The 21435-nt window shown below is 41.7% G+C and overlaps 1 protein-coding gene across 2 annotated transcripts in view; it reads left to right on the forward strand.

Annotated features, from left to right (window-relative positions):
- LOC139162208 (cyclin-G-associated kinase-like) overlaps positions 1–21435 on the forward strand; it is a 110561-nt gene that overhangs the window by 32257 nt on the left and 56869 nt on the right. For both annotated transcript variants that reach the window (XM_070742316.1, XM_070742317.1), the window contains exons 7-11: positions 2691–2780; positions 5636–5771; positions 6393–6505; positions 7366–7477; positions 14497–14620. In XM_070742316.1, coding sequence (XP_070598417.1) covers positions 2691–2780; positions 5636–5771; positions 6393–6505; positions 7366–7477; positions 14497–14620 — 575 coding nt within the window. The remainder of the gene's footprint in view (positions 1–2690; positions 2781–5635; positions 5772–6392; positions 6506–7365; positions 7478–14496; positions 14621–21435) is intronic.

The following is a 21435-nucleotide window of genomic DNA, read 5'->3' on the forward strand; positions in this document are numbered from 1 at the left end:
TGTCTGACTATCTCCATGTCTTAGCTAAGGGAGACAGTATTATCTGAAGACAATGATGAATGCGCATACAGACAGGAGGTTGAACAACTATCCTTGTGGTGTGATTAGAACAATCTAGAACTGAACACACTCAAAACTGTAGAAATGGTGGTAGACTTTAAGAGAAACCCTTCCACCTTTCACAATACTAGACAACACAGTATCAACAGTAGAGACCTTCAAATTTCTAGGTTCTATCATATCTCAAGACCTAAAATGGTCACCTAACATCAAAAACATCATTAAAAAAGCACAACAAAGAATGATCTTTCTGAGCCAGCTCAGGAAGCTCAAACTGCCCAAGGAGCTGCTGATACAGTTCTACAGAGGAATCATTGAGTCTGTCCTCTGCACCTCTATAACTGTCTGGTTTGGTGCTGCAACCCAACAGGACCGACACAGACTTCAGAGGATAATCAGAACTGCAGAAAAAACAATTGCTGCCAACCTGCCTTCCATTGAGGACCTGTATATGCACGAGTCAAAAAGAGGATTGTGAAAATATTTACTGACCCCTCGCATCCTGGACACAAACTGTTTTAACTCCTACCCTCAAAACGTCGCTACAGAGCATTGCACACCAAGATAGCTAGACACAAGACCAGTTTTTTCCCAAACGCCATCACTCTACTAAACAAATAATTCCCTCAACACTGTCAGACTTTTTACTAAATCTGCACTTCTATTTCTACTAGTTTTTCTCATCATTCCTATCATCCTTTTCCTCCTACTTAGGACTGTATGACTGCAACTTGTTGCTTGTATCCTAAGATTTTTATTAATATTGATTGTTTCTTCATTGCTTATTTGACCCCTATGACAATCATTAAGTGTTGTACCAGATGATTCTTGACAAATGTATCTTTTTCTTTTATGTACGCTGAGAGCATATGCACCAAGACAAATTCCTTGTGTGTCCAATCACACTTGGCCAATAAATTCTATGACTGACTATGATGACTATTTCCAGGGTTATGTGGTGAGCATGGCTACAGACTGAAGCACACAGAATATGGTCACCTTCCTTCTGAAGTGCGACCTATTTATCTACTTGAATGTGCATTCTTTCAAACTAGGTGGGCAGAAGCTGGGGTGAGGATGGGCGTTCACCCCGTCATGCAGGGCTTGGGTCCCAAACCTGAGATCTCAACTTTGCAGGTGACAAGCTCAACTCCTTCAGCTGCTGAGCCATCGCTCCCCACATTTGAAAACTTTATTATATTGAAAATAATTGTTACTTTAAAAAATTAGTTGCGTATCATTTGTATGAGAATCTTACTTTTGTGGGGTTTATTCATTGGTCTTTTCAAAGAATTGCCAACGTGTAGGTGGCTTAGCTTCAGTTGCATTGTTTGAAATTCCACTCTCTGAACCATGCTATTAAACACTCTGCTTTTTTGTTTCATTTATGCTTACTCAGCAAAACAGACGGATATATTCCATTTGAATAAGCCCTGTGCCAAAACTCCACGCTGGGTTTTCAAAACGTATTCCCAGCCAAGCTGCATATATTGTCTTCTCTTTGCACAGTTTTGTTTCCGAGAACAGCTTTTCAAAGAGCTTGTCTGTTTTTCCAACGACTGATAGAAAAAGAACAGGAAATTGAGGTTAGGAACAGGAGATGCAGAGGGGGAAATCAAAGAGCTTTGGTTAGAGCCAAGCCTCTTTTTCCTTATCGTTAGAGTGTATTTTGCTTACTTGTAAAAAACTGCTCAAACATATAGGAGTGTGTACGGAAGTTCTGTTTCCCTACAATATTTCTTTGATTCTTTAGCTGAGTAATTTGTGAAGAGTCACATTACTCACTTTGATGTAGCAGCTCTCTGTTGCTTTCAGGGAGAGTTACATAATCCTATTACAGCTGAAGATTGTGTGTGGCTAAAATTTTTTCTCTGGGTCAGGACAAAAGCTAAACAAATTTAATTTCGTTGGAGAGATGGAGAGCACCAAAATGTATCTCTGGTTTAACGGTGATCTTTTCTACTACAGAAGTATAGCTTTTTTTCTCAAAATGCTTAATTACTGGAGACTAGATAACTTTTAGAATAGAATGGAATGCAATGGAATAGAATTCTTTATTGGCCCAGGGATTTATCTTTGGTGCATATGCTCTCAGTGTACGTAAAAGAAAAGATATATTTGTCAAGAATCATGAGGTACAACACATAATGATCATCATAGGGTATAAATAAGCAATCAGGAAACAATATTAGTATAAAATATAAGGATACAAACAAGTTACAGTCAAACATTCATAAGTGGGAGGAGATGACTGAGAGGAATGACAAGAAAACTAATGGTAATAGTATTGCAGCCTTAGTGAATAGTTTGATAGTGGTGAGGAAATTATTTGTTTTCTCCAAAGACTACAGGAAAGTCGCTTGTTTTTTGAGATGGGTGGCTAGATAAATTGGACAAATAAATAAAATAACTGAATGTAACTAACTAAGGAGTTTCATTATTACCGGTATATGTTATCTAAGTAAGCTCTTTGATCTTGTAAATAGATATGCTTGCTGTAAAAGCTAGGATAATTTATGAAAAGGCTGAATGTTAAACAGCATAAGGCCGAACTTTAACAAATAAGTGATTTTGATTAAAAATATTAATACCTTTGTGGATTAACTAAATCTCTTATTTTCTGTGCACAGGTCACAAGAAACACTACGCCAATGTATAGAACTCCTGAAATTATAGATTTATATTCAAACTTTCCAATTGACGAAAAGCAAGATATATGGGTATGCATTTTCTTTCTACCTAGATAAATTTTGGGAGTTGTGATTTGTCCCTATTGATTAGGCTTTCTCATTTATGTCGTCTGGCGGGTCCCAGGGGAAGAGCCTTCTCTGTGGCGGCCCTGACCCTCTGGAACCAGCTCCCCCCTGAGATTAGAATTGCCCCCACCCTCCTTGCCTTTCGTAAACTCCTTAAAATCCACCTCTGCCGTCAGGCATGGGGAAACTTAAATAACTTCCCCAGGCCTATATTGTTTATGTATGGTGTGTTGTGTGCATGTTTTTAAATTATGGGTTTTTAGTTTAAATTATTAGATTTGTATTACATATTGTTTTGCTACTATTGTTGTGAGCCGCCCCGAGTCTACGGAGAGGGGCGGCATACAAATTTAATAAATAATAATAATAATAATAATAATAATAATAATAATAATTTAGAGAGGTTTCTACTCCTTCTTTTGTCTAATACTCCACCAGGCAGCTAATTCTAATCTGTTACAATGTATGAACACCATTCAGTGTAGATGTTAAAACTAAAATAAAGTACTGCAAAATCTGAAATTGGCATCTCAAAAAAAAAAAAAAAGGAAAAGCCCATTAGTGTGATGGAAGTAACTTGGGCAGAACCTTAGGGAAATAGGGAAGCAGTAAATACTCTTAGAAATAGTAATGTTCTAACTAGACCTCTCAATTCTGTTTCTTTAAGACTTATTACGTTGTCTTAGTGCTCCTCATCAATGAAGCTGCTTAACCTTTCCTAAGATTTTGCACAATTCAGAAACAATTTAGGACATTTTCTAACTGAAGGTTTAAACTAAATAATTTGACATAGAAGGAAAAAAGAGATGAGGGAGGAGGAATGGGAAAACAAGCTCAGCATTGCTTTTAAAGGTAATTGAATGGAAAGAAGCACTCACAGTTCTGAATACAATGGACCATGCCAACTCATGTTTGTTTCTGCTTTCTAATTTGTCTGGAACTGATTTGTTATTAAAACAATAAATGAAACCCCATGTATTTCATTGTGGGATCGGACCCAGTGGCCTTCTTTCAATGTAAAGGAGTTGTAAGGAACCTTTAGAAGTCTTGCTTCCTGCTCAGGCAGAAAACCCTATAACATTTCAGACAAATTGATGTCCAATATGTTCTTTAAAAAACTTTCAGTGTTGGAGTATTCACCACTTCTGGAGGCAAGTTGTTCCATTGATTAATTGCTCTAACTGTCAGGAAATGTCTCCTTAGGTCTGGGATGCTTCCCATCCACTGCTTCTTGTCCTGCCTTCAGAAGAGGTTGACTCCCTCTTCTTCCGCAACACCTTTTTTTAAAAAAAATATTTTTATTGATTTTTACAATATAAACACACACACAACATAAAACAAGGGCTTTGTGAATTGTGCCCGCCACCAGACAAACATTCATACCCCACCACCAAATCGGGGGTGTTTCTTGTATAAACCATTTTAACCCAAGAGCAAAGTATCTATTTACATATTATAAAGTGATTCCAATTTGTTTCTTGTAGCTTGGTCTCGGATTCTACTCGCCATATATCGTCTTACCTTGTCCCATTGTCCCATCAGTTGTCGCAAATCAGTTTCATTAACCAAATTCATCCTTTTATCCACCATGTACCGGTACCAATTTTGCATTCTTCGGCAACACCTTAGATATTAGAACACTGCTATTGTGTCATGCTAGTGCTTCTTTTCATTAAAGCAAGACATTTCAGTATATTAAATTTCCATTTCAAGTATTATTTATTTATTTATTTGTTTGTTTGTTTGTTTATTTATTTATTTATTTATTTATTTATTAATTAGATTTGTATGCCGCCCCTCTCCGTAGACTCGGGGCGGCTAACAACAGTAAAAAGACAATATGAACAAATCTAATATTAAAAGTAATGTAAAAAACCCCAATTTAAGAAACCAATCACACATACAGACATGCCATGCATAAATTTTATAAGCCTAGGGGGAAGGGAATATCTCAATTCCCCCATGCCTGACGACAGAGGTGGGTTTTAAGGAGCTTACGAAAGGCAAGGAGGGTGGGGGCAACTCTGATATCTGGGGGGAGTTGGTTCCAGAGGGTTGGGGCCACCACAGAGAAGGCTCTTCCCCTGGGTCCCGCCAAACGGCATTGTTTAGTCGACGGGACTCGGAGAAGGCAGTATGTCTCTCTCTTAAGTTTCAAGAAAGATGTTTAGTTAAAAATCTCCCTAGGAAGCACCAACACGAAATTGTCAACAAAAGAAAAATGCAAATGGATCTGGGGGTGACAAGATTTTTCCTTAGGGTCAGCTGAAAACATTCTGATAGAAGAGAATATATGTATTCCATGAAAAGCTTCCATAAGCAAAACTTTTTTCAACTATAATACCATATAACTATAGACAAAAGGACTACCTCACATGATAAAGTTCCGCTCAATGCTACCACAATAGCTTCTTTTTGATGATTCAAAGCCACAAAGTAAGTTATCTGAAAATGCAAGAAGCAGAGGATAAAAATAAGGGCCCTTCTACACTTTTACTCATTTGATAGTCCATTTCCTCCGTGTGTTTTAACAATTGCCTGTAAAACACGATGGTCCCAATAGTAAGTTTAATTCTTTCAAAAGACTCCAAAACATAGTAACATTTTACAAAACAGTATCCTAGTTTTAGGCAGCTATTGGATAATCATGCTTGTTGATGAAGCATTTAAATCTCTTTATCAAATGCTGAATTGCCTGTCAAATCAACAACAGCAACTTAAAAGGAAGGATAATCATTATTACAATTGATTTGGCTAAACTTTGAATGATTTAGTCTTGTTCAGTTTCTTTTTGTCAACTCTTTGTTATTTCCATGCAGGCCTTGGGTTGCATCCTCTATTTGTTGTGTTTTAGACAACACCCATTTGAAGATGGAGCTAAGCTTCGAATAGTCAATGGAAAATACTCCATTCCACAGACTGACACAAAATATACTGTGTTTCATGATCTTATACGTAAGTTTCAGACAAGGACATTACATACCATATTTTTTCAGACTATAAGACACACCTAAATCTAGAAGGGAGAAAAAAAGGTTTTTGCCTTTTGCAGACTTTTTTCTGCCTATTTTCAAGGCTTTTTTCAGTCTGTATTTTTTTATAAAGGCTGAAAAAAGCTTCAAAAATGGACTGAAAAAATCCTCAAAATTGGTTGAAAAAAAGCCTTGAAAACGAGCCCCAGAAGCCTTGAAAACAGGCCCCAAAAGACTCAAAAACAGGCTTGAAAAAGGCCCAGAAATGGGCATGTGGAGGCCAAAAAAAGGCCAGTATGTGGGTGGGGCTTCAGCAATATTTGTTCTATAAGAAACACAGACATTCTCATAGTTCCTGCTTCTCTGTGTCCAAGCTAGAGAGTAGTAATGGGAGCCATTACAAGTACAACTCATTTGAAGAGGATAAATTGGAAGACTTGGCCTACTCTTAATTCAGGAAAAAGATTAATGCATGCAATAAGATTGACTTTTTATTATTTCAGAATAATTTAAATGTGTGGCTTCATTCTAGCTATAGCAATGATCACAAGTCCTATCGGCAGGCTTTTAACATATGCTGATCTCTTTCTTGAATTGTCTTTAGGTTCTGCTTTGAGGGTGAACCCAGGAGAGAGGCTGTCCATCACTGAGATGGTCAATCAGCTGCAGGAGATTGCGGCTGCTAGAAATGTGAATCCAAAGTCCCCTATCACAGAGGTAATAGATCCCGTATGGTGAAACCAATTCTCTGCTATGTGGCAGAACTGTGTATCACGTGGTAGAACCCCAGCAGTATAGGTATGATTGGGACGAGATCTATATCATATCATTCATTTATTTCTGCTAAGAAAATATCATAGATGTATCATCAGGAATTGAACTTGATATTTAGCTTTAGTAAAACCTATGGCAGCAAGGAACAACCTATTCTGAAGGCAGGACAAGAAGAAGGAAATAACAATGTCATTGGATGGGACAGAATCAGTGGCCAGCTTTTAATATTATTGGGAGGATTGCAAAACGTTGAGTATAGATGATAATCATTTTAGAGCAGGGGTCCCCAAAGTTGGCAAGTTTAAGACTTATAGACTTCAACTCCCAGAAGTCCACAAGTCTTAAACTTGCCAAGTTTGAAAACATCTGTTTAAGAGAGCTATTCGGAACTGCAGAAGGGATAAATACTCTGATTGGCTTTTGGGAATGGAAGTTGCATAATTCCTCCCCAAATCATCCATTTATTCTGCTCTCTTTCTGCTCTTCCAGGCTATGTTTTGAAAAATGAAGGAGAAAATGATAGTTGACAGTGAAGATAAAGCAGATTATATAAGCCAGTCCTCCATTTTTAATAATTTGACTTAGTGTTTGTCCACATTCCATAGATTATTGCTTCTTGAATGCTTCATTTAGAGCTTTATGATAAAATCAAAATTTGCAGCGATCCTTGTGTTCTATTTTTACAATCAACCTAACATAATTAAAGTGACAATTCCTTTTTTGTTAGTGCAGATGGGCTGTGGGCTGGGAAGAGTGGGAGTATATTTGTGTTTACTCCTGCTGTGATGCTTTTTCCCTCCCAGCTTCTTGAACAAAATGGGGGCTACGGGAATTATGCTCAGCCTAAGACATCTTTAGCCTTGGTGCCACAGAACTCAAAACCTGCTGGTCAGCTTAACAATATATATAATGCAGGTATGATGCTTAATGGAACTTTCTTCATGTACTGTCTAATTCTTACTGTTTCATTTAACATTCTGGCATCTTTTTTATATAGCCTTTTTCGCAGTATTTGACCATCTCAATTCTTACTTATTTTATTATTGCACTAAAGCTTTATGTTTAGACCAGTGATGGTGAATCATTTTTTGGTTTGCGTGCCAAAAGGGAGTGTGCATGTACACTAGTGCGCACTTATGGGACCACAACTATTTCGTCCCCCCCACATATGCAGACCCCCCCCTCCCACATGCTGCCTCTGTACATGTGCACATCTCTACACCCTTGTGCATGCCACGGGCCTCACTGAAGCCTAGGATGGTGAAAAAAATGGACAAATGAAGAAACTGGAAGTTCAGAAAAGCTGACTTTTGGTTTGACCGTTGTGCTGTTTTTCGCACTCGGTAGGCTTCAGGGAAGCTTCTTGAATCCCTGGAGTGTGAAAAACAGCACAACGGGCAAACCGGAAGTCCATCTTCCAAACTTCCAGTTTGCCATTGTACTGTTTTTTGCACTCCAGGACTTCAGGGAGCTTCCCTGAAGCCTCCAGAGTGCAAAAAAAACTAGCACAACAGGCAAACCGGAAGTGTGTTTTTCTGAACTTCCAGTTTGCTCATTGGACTCTGTTTTGCACTCTGGGACTTCAGGGAAGCTGAAGGGCAAAACAGCCTTTCCCAAGGCTGAAAATCAGCTGGCTAGCATGCAAATACACACTGTAGCTGACATAGGGCAACACCTCGTGTGCCCTCAGATATAGCTCCATGTGACACCTGTGGCACATGTACCATAGATTCGCCATCACTGATTTAGAATTTAAATTTTTTCCCCAAACTTAGAAATCCTGGTAAAAAATAATAGTAATCAAGCTTGAACAGAATGATGAATTCCTTACTTTCTCTTATTGATAACAGCATATTTACAGTAAAAAATAATAGTAATCAAGCTTGAACAGAATGATGAGTTCCTTACCTTCTGTTATTGATAACATCTTATTTACAATTAAAGTGTTAGACAAGGAGACCAATTCATAGTTTATTCTCAGACATGGATGTTGACTGGGTAATTTTGGGCCAGTCACTCTCTCACATGCCAAACTCCACCCAAGGGAAAAAGGAAAGGGAAGCATTATGAGTCCCACCTTGAGCTTATATGTAATATAACAAACTTCAGGTTTGGAATAAACCACGGAATCATAACAAAGCCCAGTAATTTGGGATGTTGGAGTAAAAGGGAGGAAAGTGATTCTGTAGGATGTAGAGAATTCAGTCCAATTGTATAGTTAGCCTTCTCTGATGAAGAGTAAAAATCATATGTGGGTTTTTGAAGATTTATTGACAGTATGAATTTGAGAAATGATTCCTGGAACATAAACTATTAAAAAGGAAAAATGTTGTTACCTGATTTTTAAGCCAAACATAGGAACTTGAGCCGGGGTGGCGCAGCAGGTAGGGTGCTGTACTGCAGGTCACTGAAGCTGACTTATAGATCTGAAGGTCAGCGGTTCTAATCTCATCACCGGCTCAAGGTTGACTCAGCCTTCCATCCTTCCGAGGTGGGTAAAATGAGGACCCGGATTGTGGGGGCAATAGCCTAGCTCTGTTTAAAAAGTGCTATTGCTAACATGTTGTAAGCCGCCCTGAGTCTAAAGAGAAGGGCGGCATAAAAATTGAATGAATGAATGAATGAATGAATGAATGAATGAATAAATGAATAAATAAATAAATAAACTTTAGACAGGTTTCTATCTGTGCCCTAATGGACCTTCAGAATAATTACAATATTTTAATTAACATTAGGAATATATTAATTATACTAGTAAAATCTGACCATCTTTACAATCTTTCTACAGAGCAGATGATATGTATACTTAAACAACAGGGCACTTTAGAGACCAGGAAAAAATGTGTGAATTTGTGAATTACAGTCACTTCACTGGAACAGATGTATACAGTGATCCCCCGCTCGTTGCGAGGGTTCCGTTCCAGGACCCCCCGCAATGAGCGGGTTTTCGCGAAGTAGCGCTGCGGAAGTAAAAACACCATCTGCGCATGTGCAGATGGTGTTTTTAACTTCCGCAGCGCTAGCGAGGAGCCGAAGATTGGGGGCGGCGCGGGTGTTTTAAAACGTCGCCGCCGACATGGGGGGCTCGCTAGCACCCCCCCGAACCCCCAACCCGGGTTTGGGGGGTGCTAGCAAGCCCCCCATGTCGGCGGCGACGTTTTAAAACACCCGCGCGGCTTTCCAATGAGTCCCGAAGACAAACGTGGAAGTTTGACGTTTGTCTTCGGGACTCATTGGAAAGCTCCGATCGTTTTAAAACAGGCCCGCCGTTCTCCGCTGACTCCTGGCGAACTTCCCCGCTTTAGGAGTCAGCGGAGAACGGCGCGCCTGTTTTAAAACGATTGGAGCCGGCCGTTCTCCGCTGACTCCTGGCGAACTTCCCGGGCGAAGGGCGAAGGGCGGGCAGCGGGTGCTGGGGGGGGCTTCGCCCTCCCGCCAGCAAGAGGGGGAAGACCCAGGGAAGCCACCCAGCAGCTGATCTGCCCGGCGCCATCTACGCATGCGTGCCCATAGAAAAAAGGGCACGCATGCGCAGATGGTGTTTTGACTTCCGGGTTCAAAAATCGCAAATTACCCTGTTCGCAATGGTCGGGGACGCAATAACCGGGGGATCACTGTATACCTTTTGATGGAAAGTTTAGTCAAATAGTATGGAATCTAAAAACCAATAGTGTCTGCAGATGAAATGAGTGACATTTTGTGAAGTTAGTTGAAATGCCATAGTTGTTACAACTGCCAATGGAAGATTGGTTCTCTAATTCTGGAGGTTTTTTAAGCAGACCCTGGATAGTTATCTCTAGTGCAGTGCTTGTCAATTATTTTCTGTTACCCACCCACCCACCCAGGAAGAAGTAAACATTTTGTGTGCCCCTAACTCTCCGATCTGAGCCTGAATGGAATTTTAGTGTTAATATTTATTATTTTACTTATTATAAGCAAATTATTGGCTATGGAAGGCTCCTCTACCCACTTACCTGGGAGTAAGGCACACTGAACTCAGTGGAGCCTGTTTTCAGTTAGGCAGTCATAGGCTACTGTGGTTAGGGCCCTTTTTTGACACAGAGCCAGGCCAGCTTAATCAAGTCAATGTTTTGGGATCAAAGGCCTGGCCCGTAAACGCCACCTCACAGCGAATGGTGTGGAAGGAGGCTTTAAGGTTCTGTTCGAAGCATTTGCTTAGCTGCAGAGGATGTTATTCCTTGTCCAGCAGCAGCTTCCCCATGCTGTTCATGGCTACCACGGCACCATCGAGAACAGCAAGAACCCACACAGCCGCTTTGCCCGGCCTGGTTGCCTTTTCTTCCGGGCTGGGAGCAACGTGCAACTGGGAAAACCTTCCTCCTCTGGGAGAATCGATTGAGAGGGACCCAGTTAGGTCCCACAGAGTGGGTCTTCTCCGGATCCTGTCAACTAAACAATGCCACTTGGCGGGACCCAGGAGAAGAGCCTTCTCTGTGGCGGCCCCGGCCCTCTGGAACCAACTCCCCCCAGAGATTAGAATTGCCCCCACCCTCCTTGCCTTTCGTAAGCTACTTAAAACCCACCTCTGCCACCAGGCATGGGGGAATTAAGGCTTCTTCTCCCCCTAGGCCGTTACAATTGTATGCATGGTATGTTTGTATGTATGTTCGGTTTTATATATTAAGGGGTTTTAATTTGCTTTTAGTATTGGATTATTATTGTATATTGTTCATGATTGTTGTTAGCCGCCCCGAGTTTTCGGAGAGGCGTGGCATATAAATCCAATAAAACTTGAAACTTGACCACACATTCATTCATTCATTCGTTTGTTTGTTTGTTTGATTGATTTTTATGCCGCCCTTCCCCTTAGACTCAGGGCGGCTTACAACATGTTAGCAATAGCACTTTTTTAACAGAGCTAGGCTATTGCCCCCACAATCCGGGTCCTCATTTTACCCACTTCGGAAGGATGGAAGGCTGAGTCAACCTTGAGCCGGTGATGAGATTTGAACCGCTGACCTTCAGATCTACAAGTCAGCTTCAGTGGCCTGCAGTACAGCATTCTACCTGCTGCGCCATCCCGGCTCACATGTTCAATGGGCTGACACATGTCCCCCTGGCATCGCTCCACTTTTTGAGAAGCACTGCTCTAGTGAATGGTTAAGTTATTTGTTTGTTTGTTTGTTTATTCGACTTCTATGCCGCCCAATCCCGAAAGACTCGGGGCAACTTACAACAGCGGTACAAATATAAGAATGAATACAAAACAGTAAAAGAAGTCGAATAGTTGCCTGAGTTTAAAACATAACAAACTAAAAAACCCATAAAAAGTTATTATATAAAAAAAGAAAAACACACTCATATACATACACACCATTCTTACAGTTGCCCATCAAGCTGTAAATGTGGTCTCACCCGCTGTATAGAGCGCTGGTGAGACCACATTTAGAATAATGTGTTCAGTTCTGGAGACCACACCTACAAAAAGATATTGACAAAATTGAACGGGTCCAAAGACGGGCTACAAAAATGGTGGAAGGTCTTAAGCATAAAACTTATCAGGAAAGACTTCATGAACTCCATCTGTATGGTCTGGAGGACAGAAGGGAAAGGGGGGACATGATTGAAACATTTAAATATGTTAAAGGGTTAAATAAGGTTCAGGAGGGAAGTGTTTTCAATAGGAAAGTGAACACAAGAACAAGGGGACACAATCTGAGGTTAGTTGGGGGAAAGATTAGAAGTAATATGAGAAAATATTATTTTACTGAAAGAGTAGTAGATCCTTGGAACAAACTTCCAGCAGACGTGGTTGGTAAATCCACAGTAACTGAATTTAAACATGCCTGGGATAAACATATATCCATCCTAAGATAAAATTCAAGAAATAGTATAAGGGCAGACTAGATGAACCGTGAGGTCTTTTCCTGCCGTCAATCTTCTATGTTTCTAAATTTATGGCCCCCAGGCCAATCTGCAAAGCCAGGTCTTCAAAGTTAGTTTTGTAGCAGCGGTCTCTAATCTGTGGGCTGCGGCACACTATTGGGTCACTAGGGGTTTGCAGCTGGGCTGTGGAAATGGCCAGCGAGTGCACACATGCACCCTCACTTATGTGAGTACAGTGGAACCCCGACATACGAGCAGCTCTACTTACGAGCTACTCGAGATACGAGCTGCGAGATTAGAGAAATTTTTGCTCGACTCACGAGCTCACATTCGAGATACGAGCCGAGAAGACCCGGGCTGGCTTGCTTTGCTTCCGAGCGGAAAAGCCGTGCGTGTGTTTTAAAACATCGGAGCCGGCATGGGGAGGCTTTTAATCAGCCCCCGAGCCCCCAACCCGGACTCGGGGGTTGATTGAGAGCCTCCCCATGCCGGCTCCGATGTTTTAAAACACACACGCGGCTTTTCCGCTGACTCCTAAAGCGGGGAAGTTCGCCAGGAGGCAGCGGAAAAGCCGTGCGTGTGTTTTAAAACATCGGAGCCGGCATGGGGAGGCTTTTAATCAGCCCCCGAGCCCCCAACCCGGACTCGGGGGTTGATTGAGAGCCTCCCCATGCCGGCTCCGATGTTTTAAAACACACGCGCGGCTTTTCCGCTGACTCCTAAAGCGGGGAAGTTCGCCAGGAGGCAGCAGAAAAGCCGCGCGTGTGTTTTAAAACATCGGAGCCGGCATGGGGAGGCTTTTAATCAGCCCCCGAGCCCCCAACCCGGACTCGGGGGTTGATTGAGAGCCTCCCCATGCCGGCTCCGATGTTTTAAAACACACGCGCGGCTTTTCTGCTGCCTCCTGGCGAACTTCCCCGCTTTAGGAGTCAGCGGAAAAGCCGCGCGTGTGTTTTAAAACATCGGAGCCGGCATGGGGAGGCTCTCAATCAACCCCCGAGTCCGGGTTGGGGGCTCGGGGGCTGATTAAAAGCCTCCCCATGCCGGCTCCGATGTTTTAAAACACACGCGCGGCTTCTTTGCTGACTCCTGGCGAACTTCCCCGCTTCAGCCGACGTCTTTTCCCCTCAGCCCTCGGGCTTGCACGCATTAATCGCTTTTACATTGTTTCCTATGGGAAACAATGTTTCGACATACGAGCTGTTCGACGTGCGAGCCTCCTTCCAGAACCAATTAAACTCGTAAGTCGGGGTTCCACTGTAGTGGGAAAGTACATGTACACATGCTCTATTTTTGTAAGCAGCAGGCGTGCACACATGCCGCGTGTGGAAATGGAGCTTCGTGTGTGCGCCTGCTTGCCAGCCGCTTGGATGAACCATACCCTCCTGGTCTGCACAGCCGGAAACATTGGGGAACTCTGCTGTAGAGAGTTGGGTTATGAGCCACAGTGTGGTTAGAGTGCAGTACTGCAGGCTACTTCTATTGACTGCCAGCTGCCTGAAATTTGGCAATTCAGATCTCACCAGGCTCAAGGTTGACTCAGCCTTTCATCCTTCTGAGATGGGTAAAATGAGGACCCAGATTGTTAGGGGCAATATGTAAACTGCTTGGAGCAGTACAATATATAAGTCTAAGTGCTCTCTCTATTAGATGATCCTTGTACTTCTTCTCATTGTATAGACTTATCGTTTGTGTGAGCATTTAAAACATACAGCAGCCCTCTGATCCCTGGAGGTAATAGCAGCTGGCTGCCATCTGAAATTGAATGCTTATTGCAGCTAATAGTTTTGCAGGACTGTGTTTGCTTCGGAGTGTGTGGACTATCTTAGAAGAGGAACCATTTGCTGCTTTTCAGTTGAATTATTACAGCTGGCCGCTCTTCTTTGTGTAGAAAAATATTGCTTTAATTAAAAGGCACAGACTAAGGTAATAATACATAAATAAAGACGGCAGCTAAAGTGCCCTGCTGAATTTGTTTTTAAATGGAAGTACAATTTAATGCAATTTCTAATGGAAATGTAAGTCTGTTTAGAAAGAATAATGCTGATTGCCTACTTAGGTTATAATGCTGTGTTTTTGGCTTTTAGGGTTGATAGTAGCAGAATGTGACCAGTCTGCTGGTGGGTTTTTTGACATCCTTCGAGGTGGGACTGAAAGATTTTTCACAAATATCAAAGATACATCTTCAAAAGTTATTCAGTCTGTAGCCAAGTAAGTAGAAATGTGGCTCTATTGATATTTCCATTCACTGTATTGCTGTTCGCCATTCTCAGGGCAAAAGATATTTTACGTGGTACCATTATTTTCCTTTGGGAGTTTTTATTTTAGAAGTTACAACCCATTTACAGTCTTGTGGAGAGGAACACTCGGAATTCTACTAAGATCAAGGAATGAATCTCTGATCTGAACCCTATTGTTTCCGTTGCTTGATTGGGAGAATAGAATTGTTCCTTAATCAGATTAATATTGATTCATATTGATATTGGGGGAAAATTGGAATTCCAATTCTGAAAAATCATACAGCCACAATGAACCTTATTCACCCAAGAAATAATAATATAACAATAAAGTTCTAAAAGTCAGGTCAAATATGCAAATTAATTTAATTTGTTTAAACTTACTTATTTGTGGTCTAATACCAAGACAATAAATTTCAAAATACATTCATTTATTTTTATTTATTTATTTATTTATATTTATTTATATTTATTTACTTATTTATTTGATTTGATTTGATTTGATTTGTATGCCGCCCCTCTCCGGAGACTCGGAGCGGCTAACAGCAACAATAAAACAGTGTACAATAGTAATCTAATACTAAAAACGATTAAAAACCCATTAATATAAAAACCAGACATACATACATACATACCATGCATAGAATTGTAAAGGCCTAGGGGGAAAGAGGATCTCAATTCCCCTATGCCATTAAACTCAAGCTCTCTATATAATTTATTGTCTAAATTACATTCAGTGTTCAAACTGTTTGCAAATTTGCTTGTAAGTACTTCCTTACTCATTTGATACCTGATCTCTGAACATTCCTAAGTACAGTAACATTTTCTCTGAAAAACCTTAATAAGATATACGTATTGTAATTGGTCTGGGGATTGACTTTTTGGATGTCCTGTATATATACAGGATAATTGTGGTTTGCCCATTAATACAGTAGCCATATTTTCTTGATTTTTTAAAAAAAGTTATATCCCTCCTGTGTTATTTTTACCAGTAACTTTAGGAAATGAACAAGCAATTGAAAGAAAGTGATAACTGTAAATTATTACTAGGAACTCTAAATCTTGAGGTAGAATTGATAAGATGGAGTGGCTGTGGATCTTACCTCCCAAGGACAACTCCATCTGTCCATCCATTACCCTGGGGGGAGAATCACTGGCCCCCTCAGAGAAGGTTCGCAACTTGGGCGTCCTCCTCGACCCACAGCTCACATTAGAGAAACATCTTTCAGCTGTGGCGAGGGGGACGTTTGCCCAGGTTCGCCTTGTGCACCAGTTGCGACCCTACTTGGACCGGAAGTCACTGCTCACAGTCACTCATGCCCTCATCACCTCGAGGCTTGACTACTGTAACGCTCTCTACATGGGGCTACCTTTGAAAAATGTTCGGAAACTTCAGATCGTGCAGAATGCAGCTGCGAGAGCAATCATGGGCTTTCCCAAATATGCCCATGTTACACCAACACTCCGCAGTCTGCATTGGTTGCCGATCAGTTTCCAGTGACAATTCAAAGTGTTGGTTATGACCTATAACAGTGATGGGCAACCTTTTGAGCTTGGTGTGTCAAAATTCGCCAAAAAACTGAGCATAACTCGGGTGGTGTGTCACCTTGAGAAAAAAACTGGGCGGCATAGAAGTATATATATATATATATATAGGTAGGTAGGTAGATATATAGGTAGGTAGATATATAGGTAGATAGGTAGGCAGGTAGGTAGATAGACAGATAAACAAACAAAAAATAAATATAAATATAAATAAATAATAAATCCCTTCTTTTTTATTAAAAGAAATTAATAATAAAACAAAACCAAACTCTATTACTATTAAAACTAAAACAACCAGCAAATTCAAAAACATAACTATTAATAAAAACAGGTGAGGGTTGGGGTTTTTCTTTCTCTGTTATTATTTAAGTGCTTTTACCATATGCTTTAAATCAGTGATTTTCAACCTTTTTTGAGCCGCGGCACATTTTTTACATTTACAAAATCCTGGGGCACACCACCAACCAAAATGACACAAATCTAATAAATAAATAAATAAATAAATACATACATACATACATACATACATACATACATACATACATAAATAACCCCCTCATATATACAATCCCATGTAACATCCCCTTATAAATACAGTCAATCATCAATCATCCCTCCTGAAATTTATACCACTGTCTCATTTCTGGGTACTTCTCCTGTCTTTCCCCCTTTTCTCTCTCATGTTTCTCATTTCTCTCTCTTCCTCCCTTTTCCCCTCATTCCTTCTCCCTCTCACTTCTCCTCTTTTTCCATCCCTGTCTCTCTCCCCCCCTTATGTGTGTGTGTGTGTATACACTCGAACCATTTCCAAAACCAGTTGAGGGCTGGTTTTTTTTTATCTTTTATTCTTTTCAAAAACAGGTGTGGGCTGGGGGGGGTTCTTATTATTTGGATGCTTTTTACCATATGCTTCAAGAATCACCTCTCTCTCTCTCTTTTGTTTCTCTCTCCTCTCATTCTCTGCCTCAATCATTTTCTCATTTCTCCTTTTTTCTCCCCTTTTTGTTCTCATTTCTCTCGCTCTCCTTTCCTCTCCCTATCTGTCTTGCTTTCTCTCTCTCTTGCTATCTTTTTTTCTCTCTTGCTTTCCTTCTCTCTCTCTCTCGTTCTCTCTTATTTTCTTTCTCTCTCTCGTTCTTTCTCTCTCATGCTTTCTCTCTCTTGTTCTTTCTCTCTCTCTGTTCCTCTCTCTCGTTCTCTCTCTTATTTTCTCTCACTCTCTCTCTCATGCTTTCTCTTGTTCTTTTAAAATTTTTAAAAAAGTGTGGGCGCACGCTACTACGCATGCGTGAGTTCTGACACCCATTATTCGCTACCCCTCCTCTCTCTCTTTCTCTCTCCTCCTTCCTCTCTCATCTCTCTTTCCTTTCTCTCATTCCCTCTTTCTATCTATCCTTTCTATCTCTCACTCTTTCCTTCTCTCCCTCCCTTTCTCTCTCTTTTGCGCCGATGCAGCAAAAGCCTAAGCGGCAGGGTGCACCGTTTGCCTTTCGGCACCGCCAACCCCCCTCCACCAGCAGCAAAAGCCTGAACGACGGAGCCGAAAGGCAAACGGTGCATCCCTCCAGAAGCAGCAACAGCCTAAGCGGCGGGGTGCACCGTTTGCCTTTCGGCACCGCCAACCCCCCTTCCATGAGCAGCAAAAGCCTGAACGACGGAGCCGAAAGGCAAACGGCGCGCCCCGCCGCTTAGGCTTTTGCTGCTTCTGGGGGGGGGTGCACCGTTTGCCTTTCGGCTCCGTCCAGGCTTTTGCTGCTCGTGGAGGGGGGGGTTGGCGGTGCCGATGCCAAATGCTTTCCCTCCGCGGTGGGGGGTGCAAATGGCGCGACGTCTACGCAGGTTTTTTTTTTCAGACTCTCTTTTTTGCGAGCCCGGCATGATTTTTTTAAATTACAAATTAATAATAACCCCTCATCCTTCCCCTCTTCCCCTCCCTCTTTTTCTCCCTCTCTCCCTTTATATTTAACCCTTCCTTCCTCTCTTCCTCTCTCCCTCTCTTTCACTTTTCTCTTTGGTGAACCCCCCAAACTGTTCAGACTCAAGAAAAAGCTTATCAAGGGGGGTGGGGGGGTTGTGAAAATCTAGTTATGAGCCGCCAAAGGAGGAAGCAAATGGCGCGATGTCCACGCAGGGTTTTTTTTTCACTCTCTTTTTTGCGAGCCCGGCATGATTTTTTAAAATTACAAATTAATAACCCGGTAAGGGTTTACCTGTAACAGCTATAAGAGAAACGGCAATTAAGTTATTCAGCCCTCCCCGATGCGATCGACCCAAGGTGAGGAGACACCATGCGCTGCTTGTGGAGGGAAAGAAGCGAAGGAGGGGAGGTTGGAGTAGATTTCCTGGCGGAGCGATATGGGATGAGCAGTTTAATGTAAGCAAAGTAGGACCCCGGGTAAATAGCCCTGGGAGTGAAATTAAAATTGCAACCGGCGTAATTTTTTTAAAAATTGGTGCAAAACAAAATTAAGGGGAGAGGAAAAATAATAATAATAATTGAAGTTGCTGTACTTGCAGTCGGTGGGAAATTGGAAAGCGGGGAGATTTGCATCTTCACCACTCTAAGCTCCCTGTTTCTCCGGCGGCCGCGTGTCACCTAAAATGGCTCCGCGTGTCAGTGCTGACACGCGTGTCATAGGTTCGCCATCACTGACCTATAAAGCCCTTCATGGCACCGGACCAGATTACCTCAGGGACCTCCTTCTGCTGCATGAATCCCAGCGACCAGTTAGGTCCCACAGAGTGGATCTTCTCTGGGTCCCGTCAACTAAGCAATGTCGCCTGGCGGGACCCAGGGGAAGAGCCTTCTCTGTGGCGGCCCCAGCCCTCTGGAACCAACTCCCCCCAGAGATTAGAACTGCCCCCACCCTCCTTGCCTTTCGTAAACAACTTAAAACCCACCTCTGCCGCCAGGCATGGGGGAATTGAGATCCTCTTTCCCCCTAGGCCTTTACAATTCTATGCATGGTATGTATGTATGTATGTATGTTTGGTTTTTATATTAATTGATTTTTAATCATCAATACCAAATTACTATTGTACACTGTTTTATTGTTGCTGTTAGCCGCCCCGAGTCTCTGGAGAGGGGCGGCATACAAATCCAATAAATTAATAAAAATAAATAAATAAATAAATATTTCAAATGTGGCCTTTGCTTTGAATAGTTTAAAAAACATACACTAGGAAATAGCCAAATTTAGCCCCCAAAAGTCTAAATTTTAGATTGTGGAAAGCAGTGACTTCCCATTCATTAAATATTTCCAAATTTTGGCAGCAAAATCTTAGCATGGACAGGTGACACGGGCTACTCTCTTTGAATTTCATAATCTGAAAAAAAAATTAAAACACTTTTTCTTGTATATTGCATTACATTACTTTTTTCCAGTTACAGTGTGTTCTGTCGAGCTCTCTGATAGAATCCTCCCGAAAATGCACAGATACAATTTCAGACACAGATACGTTTCAAAATTCAAAACAATGTTCTTTATACTGAAAATTCAAATAAACTAAGCGCTCTTTTTGTATAGCAAAGAGCACTCCTCTCCAAACAAGCTGGTAATTTGTACAAGTCCCTTATCAGTTCTGTGATACTTAGCTTGCAGCTGTGAGGCAATTCACAGTCCTTCTTCTTTCACAAAGTGAAACACAGTTTGCTCTGGTTTAGTTTCAAAGCGGGGAAAAATCAGCACACAAAGGTCAAAGTCAGCAAAGCAGGCACGAAACACAAGGATCAGATAATCCTCCACAATGGCCAAACCCACAGGCTGCTCTTTATAGCAGCCTCACTAATTACCACAGCCCCACCCAACCACAGGTGGCCTCATTTTCTTTGATATTAATCTCTCAGTTGTTGTTGCCTATGCATCGCTCTCCGCATGCATGGCTGTATCATTAACTCTTGTTCTGAATCCAAGGAGGAGCTAGATAATTGATCTCCTTCTGAGCTGTCTGCCACACTCTACTCCTCCCTGTCACTCATGTCTTCTTGGTCAGAGGAGCCTTCATCAGCAGATTCCACTGGGAGCAAAACAGGCCTGCAGCATGTGGATGTCTCCCCCACATCCACAGTCCTTGGGGCAGGAGCTGGGCCAGAGCTAACCACAACACAGTGGAATTCTTTTTTAAAATATTTCTTGTCTTCCACTTTTTACTGCAAGTTTAGTTGTCATTTTGGAATTATCCTTAATGCTGAAAATCTGTTAAATATACTTTAAACGAGTACACCTAATTTACATGTGAAAAGCAACTAGAATCCAGTCAAATTGTTCCCTTGTGCATTGCAAATTACATCACCAATGGTGTGTTCAAGGTGGCAGGAATATGAAGAATCATAGCTGAGATTTGCTGAAAATGACTCTCAAGCTAGCTGGCTTTTCAGTTAGAATCATTTTCCCGTTACTAAAGCTATAGAAGCCTACTAAGGCTCAATATAACATAATTTGTTTATTTATTATTTATTTATTAGATTTGTATGCCACTACTCTCCGTAAATTCGGGGCGGTTCACAACAACAATAAAACAATTCATGACAAATCTAATACAGTGATACCTCGTCTTACAAACTTAATTGGTTCCGGGACGAGGTTCTTAAGGTGAAAAGTTTGTGAGACGAAACAATGTTTCCCATAGGAATCAATGGAAAAGCAATTAATGCATGCAAGCCCAAAATTCACCCCTTTTGCCAGCCGAAGCGCCCATTTTTGCGCTGCTGGGATTCCCCACTTCCGGACTTCTGTGTTTTTGCGATGCTGCAGGGGAATCCCAGCATCGCAAAAACGCGCGCTTTGCTGGCAATGGAAGTCTGGAGGTGGGGTTTTCCAGCCAAGGGAGCCTCAGTGAAATCGCAGCATCAGAAAAACACTGAACTCCTCAAAACCCCAACTCCAGACCTCTGTGTTTTTGCGATGCTGCGATTTCACTGAGGCTCCCCTCACTGGGAGGGGGAAAACGGGTGCTTCGCTGGCAACGGAAATCCGGAGGCGGGGCATCCCAGCGGCGGCGGTGGGTTTGTAAGGTGAAAATAGTTTGTAAGAAGAGGCAAAAAAATCTTAAACCCCGGGTTTGTATCTTGAAAAGTTTGTATGACGAAGCGTTTGTAAGACGAGGCATCACTGTACTTTAAAAACATTTTAAAAACCCCATTATTAATGGTCCCAAACACTCATTCATTTATGCAGTGAAGCTATTCTTTGTTTCTAATCTAGTTTGAATCTAGCTCACGTGCTAGATGTTAGATAAGACAGT

The sequence above is a fragment of the Erythrolamprus reginae genome, chromosome 2 (assembly GCF_031021105.1).
Source record: "Erythrolamprus reginae isolate rEryReg1 chromosome 2, rEryReg1.hap1, whole genome shotgun sequence".
NCBI lineage: Eukaryota > Metazoa > Chordata > Lepidosauria > Squamata > Dipsadidae > Erythrolamprus > Erythrolamprus reginae.